Below are 17,529 nucleotides of genomic sequence, written 5' to 3' on the forward strand. Positions count from 1 at the left end.
ACCACTGACTGGACTAGTTCAGCAGTCATCCTCACTAGTCAACGCATGTCAATTCATTTTCTAATCAAGTCACTTTTTGTTGTGGGCGACTGCCGAAGCAGTTCTAGTCGAAGCGAAGCTACTGAGAGTAGAATCGGTCTTCATTTTTCACCTGTTCAAAACAATACCGTTGAAAATATCTGTTATGTAAAAAGAAAAAAATGGCCTTATTCGTTATAACTATCGTCCTGATTAGGGTCTTGTCCACCAATTGCGAATGTTTGAATTACAAAAAACGGCAATGTTGGAAAAACTTATTTTATATTCAAAATATCAACAAATCAATTGTATACATAACCAATCATAATGATCGTATTTGGGCCAGTGGCCTCCATTTTATGGTATTGCAACTCTCTGTTAGTCTAATCCTAAAAAATAGAAACAAAAATTTTCTAATCATTCAGGGCAATCGAAATTAGACATTTCGCCATGTTTCAATCGGTCTACGGGAGCTACATTTTTAGTCCTTAATTACATCCCACAACGCATTTACCGAATCCAAACAAACAAATTTACGTCCTCTGAATACATCATAAAATGATAAAATGCTGTTTATTTATCTTTTCTTTCCTAAAAATCAAGACAAGATTCAATATGTTAGCTAAAAAGCTAAATAAATACGAAATAAAACATACTCCATTCCGCGTAACTAACTTTCACCATCTAAAACACAAGTGACAAATATAGGGGAAAAGGGGGGAATTTGGACCACCTAAGCAAATCGCCTATTATTTCCAAACTAATACGGTCTAAATCAAAAATGTCACATTGTATACTGAGCTACACTTGTTTTTTCTCAATCAATAATGTTTAGTCATTGGGCTTGATCACGAACATCACTGTCACAAACGCTTTCACGTCACTTACACTTCACTTAATCTTTTTCATTTTCATCATTGTCACGTGTAAAAATAAACTCCGTGAAGTGAAAGAGTTCATTCCCGTTTATAAGAGACATGTCAGTTGCATAGTTTCGGGCGTTTCAACGTTATGTCGGTTGCATAATTTCGGACGTTTGAACGTTATGTAGGTAAAATTAATAAGTGTATGAGATAATATTCCATTCAATTGAACGTATGTTTTAGAATGACAAGTTTGCGATTATACCTCGATGATTCGGTATTTCAATGCCAACTATTCGGACTCATTACATGAATCATTTGCTTGGTGCGTTAGTTTGCTGAATCAAAGATGAGGAGCAATACTTGAGTTTAATAATCGATATCTCGCATACTCTTGTACTCAGCTCTGTCTTACTCGTTTGAAGAGTGAGAAGAGTTTAGTATAGGTCATCGTTAGAATCATTTTTAAAGAACCGTTTCTACAATTTTGATGAATAATAATATCTTCTATATCTCAGAATAAACCCGAATTTATCCATCTCATGATCAGTATAATCTGAGCTACTTCCATATCAGATTCTGAAGTTTAATCCTCTTATCCTTCCCATTCTCGTGTAATTTGATATACGGGACATGAGGTTTGATATAATTATTTAAACAGAAACTGGTCAGTAGCGTCGGTCAGAAGCATAATTTTCATATGGGACATCTGATGAGTTTCAAGGAATTTTCCAAAAGCAGAAAATGATTCAGATTTTCTTTAGACGGATATCAAAATTATGGAAAAAGAACTAGAGAATAATTTAAAAATTATTGATTTAAAAGTTTTGCAATGATAGATTCTTTTTTTTCTTATTTGAAACTTAAATATTCTTTCATTCAAAGTATGTCTTCAAAACAATATCGTTAAAATATCTATTACGTAAAAACAAAAGATCAATGGCTTTATTCGATGTAACTATCGTCCTTATTCGGTTCTTGTCCACCAATTGCGAATGTTTGAATTACAAAAATCAGCTCTGCAATGTTGGAAAAACATTACAGTTATTATGTTATATTCAAAATATCAACAAATCAATTCTATACATAATCGATCATAATGATCGTAAAATGTTTGTCACAAACAATTTGGGAGATTATTTTCGAAACAAAACTATTAAGAGCTTAACGAGATTTTGTTGGAACTTGAATAACAATGGGAAGAAAAACATTACAGTAAATCCCAAGTAAAATGAAGTAGCTAGGAAGCAAATAGATTTAGCAGATTTTTTTTTGTTATTATTTGAAAACGACCAAATTTGGTGATTCAGAAAGAAAAGTATATAGCCTAGAAAAATAAAACACAAAAATCTCATGTACATATCAAGACAGTAAACGAATTAAGAAACCTGGTCAGGCGTTTGGAATAGAAATGTAACAAATGTATCCTACAAAACAAATTAAAGAAGATTTTACACAGTATATTTACAGTTTAAGAATTCTGCAAATGCAAATGATTGTAAATACAGAAACTATCAACTTTAATCCAAATCACTGGAACGCTGGAGGAAGGAAACAACGTAATCAAAATCAAATTGAATGTCTATCTAACAGTTCAAAAGTTACGTTTCACTTTAGAAGCTATAATCATACTTATGTCCGCTTCCGGTGAAGGGCTTTGACAGACAACAATGAATATCAATTACAGTGTACCCTGGACGAATGCGTTGAATCCCTCCATTTTCCTCCCTCTTAACCGCGCGCGCTCTAATTGATTATGATTAGGTGACACAACTGAACACATACATACACATACACATACACGCCTACGCACGCATTCGGAATATGTTCAATTAGTGCTCACTGACAGGTGCCATTGTGCTGACCGGCCGATATCGGTTAGTTATATCGGTATTTTCTTACCCGCGTCTATTAGCGGCTATTCCAGCACTCCATAGATATCTCTGCTGGCCCATGGCCTCCATTGCCATTTTATGGGGTTGCAACTCTCTGTTAGTCTAATCCTTAAAATAGAAACGAAAAATTTCTATTCATTTAGGGCAATCGAAATTAGACCTTTCGCCATGTTTCAATCAATCGGTCTACGGGAGCTACATTTCTAGTCCTCAATTCTATCCCATAGCGCATTTATCGAATCCAAATAAACAAATTTACGTTCTCTGGATACGTCAGAATTTCGTTCTAAAAATGCCACCAAGCGGGTAAATTGCTGTTTGTTTATTTTTTCTTTCTCTAAAAGCAAGACAAGTTTCAAAATGTTAGCAAAAAAGCTAAATAAATCCGAAATTAAACTTACTCCATTCCGCGTGACTAGCTTTTACCATCTGAAACACAAGTGACAAATATACTTGTTTTTCCCCGTGACGTGACAGTATCGTGGTATTCATAATAACACCGAGTTCATCAAAGTTGTCACGGCGGATGAACTCTTCCGGATTCTACACACACGGTGACAGCCGTAATAACGTTGTATACAATTCACCTCCTTTTCACTGTGTAGTGACTTTCGTGATCAGACCCAATTTCTCATTTTAATTCGTAACTTTTCGTAACGAATTTTTCCTTCTTCATTCGGGTGAATGTCACATTCGGGTAAGTGTCCATTCGTGTAAATGTGCTTCGGGTAAACGTGTTTCAGGTGAATGGGACACAACCCACTCCAGGATGGTAACAACAATTGACTTATAGCATGTACCATTTAGTATCATGTTGCCATACTGAATCAATTTATTGTCCCTAGAACTATCAGTTGAATTATGGCTTAACATTTTCTCTATGACACAATTATGGAACAATTTTTCTTCAAACTAATGGATTTTTATTCTCTTCCTCTCTTCCCCCCCCCCCCCTTAGGACATTGCGTCGAAGGTCACACCACGTCTTCCCAAGAAGGGCAGCAAAGCAGAGATCGGAAAGGCTAAGCCTTCGACGAGTGGCACCAAGAAGAAACCGAAGAAACTCCGCAAACCACATCTGGAGATCGAGTATGAGGTGGAAACCGAACCAGCGCGGAATCGGTTACATAAGTGAGGTAAACCAAACAGTAGCTGACTAAGATCTATTCGCTAGTTTAGTGAGAACCCGGGAACTTTGTTGCATTGTTTTACCCAGGAGAAAAGGGCGAGAATGTTTCAGATTCCAGCTTATTCCTATCGTTTATTTACGATAAAAGATCGTCGCGTCGTCACCGAGATGAGATAATTTTTGTCACATTAAAAAAAGGTCTTAAAAACGAGTAAAACTTGCTTTCGTTTATAACACACTTCGTTGTTGTTCTGGTTGACGGTCCCGTGATGACAGTTCCGACCTTGCCCGCTGGTTTATGTTTAGCATCTCGCGTTTAATTAGCATCGCTGGCCGTTTCAGTCGGACACAATTTATCGCCGCTACACCAACAGCCGGCAGCGCACCCCCACACAAACGCAAGCCATGTGTATTTCGTAAAATCGCAATTAGTTTTACGTAAATCACCTTGTCACCCGGCAATTACAAGCGGCGACGGCTAATTGTTGGCTAGAATTCCCCTGCCGAAGGCTTGTGCTCCAGTGGAGCAAAGCGACTGGAGCTTTCGGACTGATGAGATTACATCAAATGCGTGTTCCGTCAATACGATTCGCTTTTTTAAATTTTTTATTAGTTTTCACCGTTCCTATTCACACTTCAAAAGCGAACTTAACTAAAATTATGTTAAATTAAATAGATAGTTTTTTTTCTCTGCGCTGTATTATTTGCTTACAAAACCATCGTTTGTGGAGTCATCTAAACACTAGTTTTCATTTGAAATTGCGACTGACAAAATCAGTTGGCAAAACAACAAAAATCGAATTCATTGAGAAAAATCTGAAACGAAAGTTAGTCAGGCATCTTCAGTCTGATAATTGAAAAAAAAGAGTAAATTGTCGAAAGTAGAACAAAATGAGAAGAAAAAACCGTGGATGTGAGACAAAAAGTGGCTCCTTAGCTTAGTCTAGGGTGGGGCAGCAGTCGCGCGTTGCTCACTCTCTCTAGTCAGTGGTCCCCGCTGCTTGTCGCAACAGCACGTAGATTTTCTCCTTGATCCATTCCTTGTTGTAGGGGGCGTATGTGTTGGTTGACTTCTGGTACACGAGGCAGCTCAGGTCCGCCAGCTGGAAAAAACGGAATTGGTTTTTATAAGTGGATGTTTGTTGACTCCTTGTTCTACTTTGATTGCTGTGGTCTAATATATTCCGCTCCGATGTCGTGTGCAATGGTATATTGAATAATAAGAAAAATATTAATATGGTCATACAGTGACAGGCATGAAGAACATGACTTACATGACTTCTTTAAAGTGTGCAAATATGCGATAAAAAAAATAAAAACCCACTCCAAAAATAATATTCAAATCATTCAAAACCTTTGATTAACCCCTCGATTCCACATGTTATGACACCTAGGGCTGTGCGATATTATTTACAACGTCTCAGTGATTCAGTTGATTCAGTTGGCGCAATATAAACAAAGTGTTGTTTACATTGGCACATAAATGTCGATTGTTGTTGTCTACACAAAGAGTTTTCAACAAAATCTCAATGATTGGAAAGGAAATCAGCATGCAACTCCGAAATCTTGTTGTTCAGGATTATTTGCAGCAGATTTGACAGCGGAAGATTGCAGAGAAGTTAGGAATGAGCCGGGGAGCAGTCCGTTAAATTGTGCACAAGCAACAAAAGCTTACGGTTCGTTTGCTGACAGGTCCGGAAGAGACCGTCGTCGGAAGCCCGATAGCCGGACGGATCAACGAATCATCCGGGAAGTGAAGAAAACTCCAAAAGTATCAGTCAAAGTCATTCAGGAAAACCTCTCGTTGGTTACATCGGCTCCAACCCTTACGCCGCAGACTAGCTGAGCATCGACTTTAGAGCAGATTCACAAAAAAATTATAGGAGGTTGTGTCCAAGACATGACCGCATTGTTGACGTAGAACTACGCTGTAGTTTAATTCAAGTCGCTTGTTTATAACTGCGAATATTATTTTATAATGCTACAAAATTTTTTAGATAACCATTCTACCAGTTTGGTCGCCCTGAAATATTTTTTCTTGTAGAATCATTTGACGATTATTGTTTGATGATTCATTCTTGTCCTCGCAGAACAATACATGCTCGAGATAAGAGCAGTTATCATCCTTAGTGGAGAAAGTTTTGCGACTGGTAAGCGAAACCAAATCACATACAAAATTCCGGAACGGCATTTACTTTCTTGGTGACTAAATAAACGAAATAAACTCTATCTGCTAATCTCAACAACCTCGGAAAGAGTAGCACTGCTTCATTATGATCAAGATTAGCGCAAATGCAATCCTAGTTGAAAGCAGTTTGCGACTGGCACGCGAGCCCAAATAAATAAATAACTTAATATAGCTTATTGTAAACTTCGTATTCCCCAAATCATTTTTGGTGCACAACCTTAACACCTGCTTCGCCATAGCGTCAGTTCAATGCATTGATGACAGAAAACGAACAATGTAACACAAACCAATCGTCAATCAGCATAAAAAAAGGCGATTGTTGCATCGTTACAGGGTCAAGCGAGCCGGATCGACGACGAAGAGAGAATGTGAGCGAGACAGTATACGCTTCTACCGCAACTCGCAATATCGGCGGGTACGGTTTCGAAACTCGTTTCGTGTGTTGTGGAGTTTGTAGTACGAAGAGAGAAGTGTTTTAGCGAGCAACCTGTAAGGACGTATTTTGTTATTTCAGCGACTCTCGACACTACATTTGGCTCTGCAAATAATACATAAACAAACATTATGGTTCTGCTGTCATTTCTCTGAGCGAGTGTGAGTAAGGTCCGATTTCATAAAGTAGCAAAACTAGCGATACAAATCGGTTTTCTGAATCACACAAACAGATTAGTATAGGCTTCCTCTTTTGTCGATGCCTCAACACTTATCTCCGTTTTGGGCTCTTCTCAACAGAAGCCCTTTCTGTTAATATTGCCAGTCTAGATTAGCTTAGCTGTCATCCTTTATGGAGAGAGTTTTCCTACCGTCATGCGAAACCAAATCACAAAAAAAAATCCAGAACATTTATTTTCTTGATGAGCTGACGATAGCCTAGCTTGATGATTCCCCACACAATTGTGTAGCTCAGAACCTTAATGCAATGGCGTCAGTTTGATGCAATGATTGCAACGCCAGAGACATCAACGAGTGAGTAATTTGGTCGCGTCCACAGCTCAATCCGAAACGAAGACATGTGATGACGCAAAACAAGGAAGAGCAAACGATATTCATTGCTTTGAATACAGATCGATACTGAAAGTTTGTCTTCCTTCCTTGCATGAGACTTTAAACTTCTTCAGGCCTTTTTGAAGGTTATAGACCCTAGGAAAACATTGCCTTGCCTTTGCCATTGCCTTGAGAAATGCAACGATGTTGTTCAGTCGATTTCCTCACGAGGAATGAAAGTTTGCCTCAGCAAGATCCACTGTTTATACTCTAGGCAAATATTCCACTTCGTTCTTCTTTTCCTTTGTTCACGGAGACTTTACTCTTACGATTTCCCCTTTGTTGCTCGTCGATAAGTTGCTCGTTATTGACAGCTCTGTTCGAGAAAGCACACAAACGGACAGAACAAATGTATGAGGAAATTGGAATGCTTCCAACTTACATCAATTTCAACCATATACAGACTATGGGATTGTAATCAAATCTTGGGATCTATGGGATCAAACAAATCTTAGGGAATTTCCGATTCGTTTGGTATGTATATCACCAAAATTCGTTCGCGGCAAAAATAGTTATTAACGTTAACTTTATTTCATGAAAACGTGACCTGTTTTCTGATTTGGCACCCTTAACGAAAGACGTAGTTCTACGTCAAAAATACTAGACGAGGACAAAACTGGTCACTTGAGCATCTTGAATCTTTTACCCATTGGACCAGCCTCAGAGATGAACAATTATTGGATGGAACCCAGGACCAATTATGACATTCCATACAGAGTGATCGAACATTCTCGCTCAGTATGGGATGAAGGTTTGCCCCAACGTTCGTAATGGTTCAATCATGTTCTACACTGATGGGTCGAAAATGGGAATCAGAACAGGTGCTGGAGTGTATGGTCCCAGAACAAAAATCTCTGAGGCTATGGGAAACTGGCCAACAGTTTTTCAGGCAGAAATAGCTGCAATAATAGAATGTCTAAATGTCTGCCTCAAAAGAAAGTATAGACATGCTAACATCTGCATATTCTCTGACAGTTAAGCGGCACTTAAAGCTCTAAATGCCTTCAAGTGCTCTTCAAAAATTGTCTGGGAATGCATTTCCCTTTTACGGCAATTAAGCAAAACTTAAACAGGCGAAAGAATTTACTACGTCGAGTATTGAAATTACTCAACAGCTGCCAAGCTTTAATAAGAAAGACTTCAGCACATTCACTGGTCTTGTAACAGGACACTGCCCGAGTAAATACCATCTTAAAAACATAGGTTTAGCTCAAGATGATATTTGTCGCTTTTGTAATGCCGAAAACGAAACCTCGGAACATTTACTCTGTAACTGCGGAGCTCTAACTAGACGCAGACTTCAGCACCTTGATAAAACTATTCTGGAGCCCAAGGGAATTTGGTCTGCGTCGCCGATCAGGATTATAAATTTTATCAAACAGGTTATTCCTGATCCTATCACGCTATAGCTTTCAGTTTACTCATTCATCAATAAGTAGTAGATAAGCTTGAAGTAAAGTATAAAAGGGGGTATACCACAATAGTTCAAAATAATGGACGCAGTGGTTCACACCCAACAGGGAAAAAAAAGCTGGCGCCCGTTCCGAAATTAATTTAATCCGCGTTGACGGCATGGAGCTTCGTTTACTAGTTTAGAGGAGCGTCGAAGAATAATTGATTTTCAGGCGGAATGAACACGCTTTTGAAATTAAAAATAAAATAATATTATAATGAAAAGTTTCAGTAACAATGTTGGAAAAGTATAGACAAATGATTAAATAAAAGTCAGAAATACATGTTTCAAGTAATTAAATAACATGATGTAAAATTTTTCATTCATATTTTATCATTTGAAAACTGGCTCCGTGTCATTTAATCTGAAATCCATTTCCACTTTGGAGCAAAGATCAATTTTGTTAGCGCAAACATCGAATGTACTATCAACGTTTATCACGATGTAATTGTAGAAGATATGTGAATTCAATTTTCACAATTTTTATATTTTCCTGCAGTGTATTCCGATTTTTTTTTATTTTCATGTTTGGTTGAAATATGTGTGATATGTATATGTGTGATTTGTATGTGACGCCAACGACCGATCTCCCCTTCCAGAAGTGGGAGGGGTTTCAACCTATCATATGAACATTTCTCGTATTCGAAAAGCCTCACATGCCAAATTTGGGTCCATTCGCTTGATCAGCTCTTGAGTTATGTAGAAATTTGTATTTCATTTGTATGGCAGCCCTTCCATCCAGAGAGGGGAGGGGTCTCGAACTATCATAAAAACCTTCCCCGGCACCATAAACCCCCAAACACAAATATTCACGACGATCAGTTCAACAATTTCAAAGTCAGCTTTTTGGATGCTGGGTTTGCCGTAGAGTTGCGCCAGTTCGAAGTTCATTCTCCTTCTCCATACTCCGTTTTCCTGTACACCACCGTATATTGTTCTGAGCACTAGCAAGCAGCCTTGCTTCGTGGTTCAGTCTTCTATACAAGTCCGCTACCGTCACATGTGTTCTTTCGATTTTGTCCATGGCATCGACGAAGCAGATAAACTGGTTAGACTTGTTGAAAATCGTGTCCCGCATGTTGAAGCCCGCTCTCCGTAAAACACCTTCCAGCGCCACGTTGAAGAGCAGACAGGAGAGTCCATCGCCTTGTCGAAGTTCCTTGTGAATCTCAAACGATTCCGACTGAAATCCGCACTTCATCGTTGCCTAAATCAGTCTTTTCAACTTTCGGGGAAAGCCGTTTTCGTCCATTATTCTCCATAGCTGTCGTCGGTCGATTGTATCATATGCGGCCTTGAAGTCAACGAAGATGTCATGCGTAGGGACCTCATACTTGCGGCACTTTCGGAGGATCTGCCGCAGTGTAAAAATCTGATCCATCATCAAGCATCCGGGCCTAAATCCGGCCTGATAACTTCCCACAAATCCGCTTATTATTGACGATAGATGACGAAAGAGGGGTTTGTGGTAGAATTTTCAAGACTGTATAGCAGTTATGAAGCGCACCAAATTGCGATAGAGGCGAATGAACTGGAAAATTTAAAGCCTCTTTAAAGCAAAGAGGAAGAAGTGAAACCGATGAATGTTTCAAGACGGTCAGAACTTAACAGAACTTTTCAATAAGAAAAGTCGAGTTAACTCACAGTTTACGATAAAGATAAAACACTGATAGTAGCAAAAGATTGATGTTTCCACAGTCGTTTCCGGAAAAATTTTTAACTGTGATCATTAACGAGTAAAAAAATAAAATGTTCAATCACTGCCTCGGTGAAAGTCAAGTGTGGTAACGAAATAGGAAACGAATACACGATAAAACTGTTTTGGGATTGCTACATTTGGGTACATCAAATGTAAATGTAAAAAATCAAACTATCTAATATTTTAAAGCATAAGACAATTTGAGCAACTCAAATCAAGATTCATATCCTTATAAATTCATCAAAATCAAAAGTTTCGTCGAATAGTTCTAGTAGGATCTTTTTTGTTAGTGACGAATTTCTACCAATTCGGAGGTCAATATTGATGTGATCTCTTCCCCCTTCCATCATAGAAGAAAGGAACACTCACCTGATCAACGAAATCGAACAGTTGACTTATATCGTACGTAATGGTCGGGGTGTTTGGATTGCGTCGTTTCAAGTGTTCCTCGTAGATCTTGCAAACTCCCTCCATACATTCGTTCACACTCTCGTAGTCGCTGTACGTTCGTGTCTCCGGATTTCGTGCCGGTTGCACTAGCAGAATCGTGTGCGACATCTTCCGTTTATTTTGCGACGGTTGTTGGTGTTGGAAACCTTAAATGCAGGAGAAAAACAATTTAAATTTCTGTACCGCTACGAGGAAAGAATGCTTCCAGAAAAATATCTGCACAGTTCAAAAATGTTGTTAGGTTAGAAAAGCACTCCATCAAAACACAGCTCTCAGACCGCTTTGCCTGTGCTCCCCTAGGCCACTTTTTTTCAAACGAAGAAATCACAACACACCTTTGCGCTAGGAATGCTGTTGTTGCGGAGAATTAGAGGTACAAATAAATCTATCCAACGATGGTTGCTAAATTGTTTACGAATTGGGTATCCAGTAGTACACCATTTGCAACGATAACAAGTTGTTTAGACAGTGAAAAATTCAATATTTTTTCGAGAACGGTCACTATCGCTGTCGCTACTCTGCTTGTTCGGTAAATTTATATGACAAGCGGGCGCGATGACAGCCAAGGTAGAGAACTCATGAGTTCCATACAGGGATGCCAGACGATTGCTGTAAGATGTGATGGCTCAATAATGACCGTGAATACTACATTTTTCTTCGAATGTTGTCGATGAAAATGTGAAATGTTTCCAAATGTTAGCGTTCAATATTAAAATCCAGTATGGAAACAATGAAGTTTTCATTTATTTTACGCGATTTCAAAAGGTTTGTATGTGTTCACATATTATCTACAAAATTAAACATTCTCACAGTGAAAAGATATACATCCTGGTTTCCCTGGTTTCAAACGACTAGAGATGTGCCATCCGCTCATGAGCTGTTCCGAAGAATCGACTCTTTGAAGTGAGTTGACGCGGAACAGCTCGCAAAAAAAATCAAACAGCTCTTCAGCTCACTTTGATGATGATGAAGGAGAGAAAAGAGCTGTAGAATTGAAGAGAGTGTGTGAGCTGTAAGATTCAAATGAACTGACCGTCTCTCGCTCTTCGTGTTAAGACATCAGTTTAGTTTCATTTGTCCCTCGTCTTTTCAACTGTTATATTCGCGTTGACGGCATTGAGCTTTGTTTACCAGTTTAGGGGGCGCCAAAAATAATAATTGGCTCTCAGGCAGAATGAACACGTTTTTAAAATTCAAATTATTAATGAAAATTAACTTCTGTGTATCAAATGAGTATTCTATTTCAATGAAAAACACTTTGTTTGCAGGCGGTGCAAAAATCTCATAAGATTTTTTTTTTTTTGAAGAAAACTTTCTATTGTAATGTGAAGCCTCAGTAAAAATGTCGGAAATGTTGTACTCGCCGAGTCTGTTGTAAATAATAGTCTGGAATACGTGTTTCAAGTAATTAATAATATGGTGTGAAAAATTTCATTTGAATTTTAACATTTTCAAACTGGCTTCGTGGCTATCGAGTTTGGGACCCAAATTGAAAGTCGGCACTGACAACTGAGCTGAAGAGCTGTTCATAAAGAACAGCTCATTTAGATGAGCTGATATGATCAGAGCTGTTCATCATGATGAGCTGATTTGCACACCTCTACAAACGACGCTATGAGAAGCTGAGCAGATCGTTTTATTTTGAATGGGTACCGTTCGGAACAATTGTTAACATGTTCTGATTATGAATTACAATTTCCAAAATTTAAAATGAAAACTTTTCAAGGTTTTGATACACTTTTATCTTTTAAAGTGACTAAAAATACGAATAATACTAAAATAGGAATCTGTTAGGTCGGTGTTTAGGATTTTTGGGAAAACTAAACTCGAGAGTGAACTTTTTAATACTTGAGAAGCTTTATCGATCGGAGCTAGATCTACTATCGGTACAGTCTTTTCTCTTCTCTCTCTCTCTCTTTGCATCTATCAAACCTGTTCATCCACTTCACATAAATAATGTCTCCTGTAGAAATGCTTATTGGTCGTGCTTGCTTTTCGTGTCTACATAGTTCGTCAGAATGACTACTCTTATCAAAGATATCTGAAAAGATTATGTCGGAGAGAATTTTCCCGAATTCAATGAAGTGTTTGTCCATTCCGCACCCTTTGATCAGTTGACGAAACCATGAATTCCGCGAATCTCTCTCCTTGCTTTAATTCCAAATGTCACAATACAGGGTTTTCCATTTCGGGCTTCCGAAAGTATACAGCCCTGCGCTGACAACCGTTTGACATAGCTGTCAACCAAAGCATCATATCGTTAGTTGAATGTCTGCCATTTTACAATATGGATCGTTTTAGCATCGCACAACGTGTTAATTTTGTTAAATTATACTATAAAAATGATGAAAAACCGGCAAATGTTTTTCGAGCATTACGGACGGATTTTGGTCGTCATGGACGGCCTACAGAGCACACAATCGCTAATGTAGTGCGTAAATTCGAACAAACTGGATCCGTAGCGGATATTGTGAAACCTGTGCATCATCGTAATGTGCGTTCGGCCGAAAATTTTGCTGCTGTTGCTGCCAGTGTGGAGGATGACCCGAATGTTTCGATTCTACGGCGTGCTCAGCAATTGGGCTTGACAAACACATCATTGTAGCGAATTTTGCATTTGGACTTGTACCTACATCCATATAAAGTCCAACTGGTACAAAAATTAGAGCGTGGTGACCATGGAATGCGTCGGGCATACGTCGATTGGGTGAACGAACAACAGCCACAAAATGCTGAATTTTCGCATCAAATTTTCTTCAGCGATGAGGCACATTTCGAGCTCGGTGGCTATGTGAACACCCAAAATTTCCATATATAGGGCTCAGAAAATCCACACGTGATTGTTGAGAGGCCATTGCATCCGCCAAAAGTCACTGTTTGGTGCGCATTATGGTCTGGTGGAGTCATCGGGCCGTATTTCTTTGAAAATGAGGACGGCGAGACGGTAACTGTGAATGGTGAGCGCTATGGCCGCATGTTAACCGATTTTTTTCCCACAAATTGAAGATATGGATACGGATGACATGTGGTTTCAGCAGGACGGCGCCACGTGCCACACAACACGACCGAACATGGACATATTGCGAACGAAATTTGAGGGACGCATAATTTCGCGTTTTGGTGATGCCAATTGGCCGTCCAGATTGTGCGATTCGAACCCGCTAGACTTTTTTTTTGTGGGGTTATGCGAAAGACCGTGTCTATGCCAACTCTCCGCAAACTCTTGAACATTTGAAAGACAACATTCGTGAAGTTATGACCGAGATACCACCCCATATGTGCCGAAAAGTCATCGAAAATTACCTGTTCCGGATCAAGGTGTGCGAGGAAGCCCTAGGTGGACATTTGAATGATGTTGTAATTCACACATAATGGCATAAACCAAACTTTAATTTGAAATAAAAGTTTCATCGAAATTCGAATTCTAAGTGTGTTTTATTTCAATTTACTTTCGGAATTTAAAGTTGGAAAACCCTGTATATGTCGCTCAAGCACATCTGGTTAAACCAGTCCGAAAAAATGTTCTAATCCGAGTATAGGGCTCTTGCTACACATACATACAGAGCATATGTTGGGCACACATCGCTTGTTTACATTCGTAGTTTCTATGCAGCAGAGGCAGATTCATTATCAATCGGCATTCTTGTAGATGATGTAAATACAGTTGCGGACTTTCTATTAGCGCGAAAAATTTCATAGAACTAACATGAATTTTGTGAAACAGTTAGGCAAGCTATTTCATGAACAAGAGTTTTTGTGAGACGCATATTACTTAATTTACTAGCACCTATTCCACGATGTTCATTGAGCGACCTTCCCACTACATTTAAATCGAAAATTGGCTGGAAAGGATTACCAACATGTTCGAACCTAGATTAAAGTTACAAAGGCTTGATCCCACGTTTCAATGCTTCTATGTATTTTCCATGAATTACCTAATGGATGGATTTTTTCCGTTTCCGATCGATTTTCTTATAAATGTATTTCACTTCTCCGCAGGGCATTCAGATTCCCGGAAATCATAACTGGTGGTTGGTTGATCTTTTTGGCTGAATGTGTCCTTAATTTCAACATAATCAACCACTTTTTTGGCGGAAATAACCATAACCACCAATATATCTGCACACGAGAGCTCCTGCCATACAAGTTAAACACAAATTTCTATATTACTCGGGAATTAATCAAGCAAATGTAACCAAATTAGGCATATTGAATAAGGTTTTAGGGTGCAATAAATGTTTCTATGGTAGTTAGACTCTCCACCCCCCCTCTCTAAGGGCGGCTGCCATACAAATGAAACACAAATTTCTACATTACACGAAAGCTAATCAAGCATATTAAACCAAATTGGACATGTGGAGGTTTTAGGATGCAATAAATGTTTTTACGGTGGTTGGATACTCCCCCACCCCTCTCTTATGGGGTGGTGGGGGGCTCCGCAATACAAATGAAACACAAATTTCTGCATTACACGAGAATTAATAAAGCAAATAAAACCAATTTAGGCATATTGAAATTTTAGGGTGCAATAAATGTATCTGTAAGAGTTAGACTCTCCAACACCGTCCCCCCCCCGGCCTCTAAGGTGGGGCTGCCATACAAATAAAACACAAATTTCTGCATTACTTGAGAATTATTCAAACAAATAAAACCAAATTAGGCATATTGAGGTTCTAGGGTGGAATGAATGTTTCTATGGTAGTTAGACTCTCCACCCCCTCTCTCAGGGGGGGCTGCCATACAAATGAAACACAAATTTCTGCATTCCTCCAGAATCAATCAAGCAAATGAAATCAAATTTGGCATCTGAAGGTTTTAGGGTGCAATAAATCTTTCTATTTGATGTTTGCGCTAGCGAAATTGATCTTTGTTCGAAACCGGGAATGGATTTGAATGTGATGAAACGCACTCCTACCGCCGGATGTGTTGATAAGAGCAGAACTCGAGGAAGGAATTGTCCGATTTAGGGCTGTATTTATTCTATCATATTTTTTGTATAAAATATTTATTCCAAGTAACGGAGAAACATGTTATTTGCAAGTGGTTGAAAAATCTTGAACGAGAATTGTGTCTGAAAATAATCTGATATTATAATGTTGAATTTTGTTAGAAATACTAGGAATTTTATAGTAAAAGGTAAACTCAACGGGGTCGATTAAAAGATCAATCAATGAACAGTTCTGCGATTGGACCCATGAACTTGCTCATAGTAAGAAAACGTGGATGTTTGAAGGTATTGATAATAAAACACAAATTTTGGGCGGGACGAAGTTTGCCGGGTCAGCTAGTGTAGTGAATAAAAATATAGGATCAAAACAAGGGTTTCAAGGGGTTTCCCGACTTTTAGCTAGTTAAGTCAACAAAAAAGCCAATTGAAGTTATCAACCAGCTTCCATCGGATTCCAAGAACTTTCCTGAAGTACCTTTCAATACAAAGTTATTTTTGCTTAAATGAAAAATTTCCCCGTCGTCTTCAATGATTAATGAAATGATTAGCGCACCGCTTATCGAAAGGCAGTTTGGAAAACTTCCATAAATTATGTACAAAGTCAATTTGTTGATTTGACGAGAAACAAACGAAATTTTATTTAATTTTTTTGCGTCGATTTCAAAAAAGTGTCAAAGAAAGTAGTGTTTTAGGAAATCGCTTGTCATTTTGCAAATATTATAGCAAATTCCAATGTTAGCGGAACATTTTGAGCCTTGTATATCCTCAAAACCTCTGTGAACGTTTCATAATGATACGTTTAGCCATTCTTTGTAACCAATCGATGAACCTTTATTTTTTTTTTTGTCGAGTGTATTAAAAGCACGACATTGTTTTGTTTAGGTGCGGGTTTCGATTCAGCTTCCGCTGCTTCACTTATATTTATTGAGGTTTTGCGAAAATGGAAGGCGAACAACACATTCTCTGATTCATGGGCCAAGTCTCTGGAGATGTGTTCCTGGCAGCGCTACTCTTCTTTTAATGGAGTATTTTTTGCAATACGCTTCTATTGGCTTGTCTGGGGGCCCTATGTCACCACTGATGACAGTCGTATCGAGACACTGAGCAAGAATAATCCTCGGTACATAACACATGATATAACAGATTCACTATAGATATATTAAACAACCCTTCATGAGCACCTTGTGAAGCATGGTCGCGTAAAACGCTGCAATGGATGGGTTACATATTATTTGACAAAGAACATTTGATTGAACGCATATATTGAAAAAAAAAATGGAAAATATGGAATAGAACATAAAAAATTCAATTATTTTCTGAAGTAATGTCTACGTGGACATCAGTAGGAGGGATATCAGGAATGTCCACGCTTGTCCACGGAGGGGGGTGTCTAAAATCGTGCCTTTTCTGTCCACGTGGTATGTGGACAGTCCCTTATTGAACAATAATTATATTTTATGATTCTCCTTCGTGTGATAATAATCACGAGAATCACTACAAGTCGTTAATCTTATACATGGTTCAATAAAGTTTACTTACTAGCTGTGGTATCTGAGAGCAGAAATACGACTACAAAGGGTCAATAGATAAGATGTGTTATTTTTTTGTTTGTGATTTTTAGGTTGCTTATTTTTGCAAACAAACATTTTGCAGAAAATTTCGAAAAAAGTAATGCTCACAAAATTTATTCAAAATATTCTTCTCTGCTACTGCTTTGCTTCTGGGTACAGTTCCGAATGACATCAACATTCTCTCCCGGTCACTCACTCTCGTGTCAGCGCGAACCGGCAAAATTGACATTTGCTCAGATAACGCTCACGTTTCGCCACTCAAGAAGCAACA

The 17,529-nt window shown here is 38.5% G+C and overlaps 2 protein-coding genes across 3 annotated transcripts in view; one reads left to right on the top strand and one right to left on the bottom strand.

The window, feature by feature from the left end:
• Positions 1-17,529, top strand: part of LOC129768020 (protein MAK16 homolog A) — a 59,346-nt gene that overhangs the window by 26,918 nt on the left and 14,899 nt on the right. Inside the window, exon 3 of one of the 2 annotated variants that reach the window (XM_055769391.1) lies at positions 3,735-3,912. In XM_055769391.1, coding sequence (XP_055625366.1) covers positions 3,735-3,911 — 177 coding nt within the window. In that variant the 3' untranslated portion in view covers position 3,912. Of the gene's footprint in view, positions 1-3,734; positions 4,144-17,529 lie in introns of those variants that run through there. The other variant, XM_055769383.1, reaches the window with a different exon arrangement.
• Positions 4,494-11,289, bottom strand: LOC129768035 (enhancer of rudimentary homolog). The gene is made up of 3 exons (XM_055769403.1): positions 11,075-11,289; positions 10,659-10,885; positions 4,494-5,008 (listed from the first exon to the last, which is right to left on the bottom strand). Exons 2-3 carry the CDS (start codon positions 10,845-10,847, stop codon positions 4,886-4,888), a joined length of 312 nt encoding a protein of 103 aa, XP_055625378.1. The 5' UTR covers positions 10,848-10,885; positions 11,075-11,289; the 3' UTR covers positions 4,494-4,885.

This window comes from Toxorhynchites rutilus, chromosome 1 (genome assembly GCF_029784135.1).
Source record: "Toxorhynchites rutilus septentrionalis strain SRP chromosome 1, ASM2978413v1, whole genome shotgun sequence".
NCBI classification, from domain to species: Eukaryota; Metazoa; Arthropoda; class Insecta; order Diptera; family Culicidae; genus Toxorhynchites; species Toxorhynchites rutilus.

Bases quoted from the DNA above. Each gene is read 5' to 3' on its own strand.
- LOC129768035 (XM_055769403.1), bottom strand. From the start codon at position 10,847: ATGTCGCACACGATTCTGCTAGTGCAACCGGCACGAAATCCGGAGACA. The intron at 5,009-10,658 runs GTGAGTGTTCCT...CGTTTTTTCCAG, and splicing joins TGTTCGATTTCGTTGATCAG to CTGGCGGACCTGAGCTGCCT.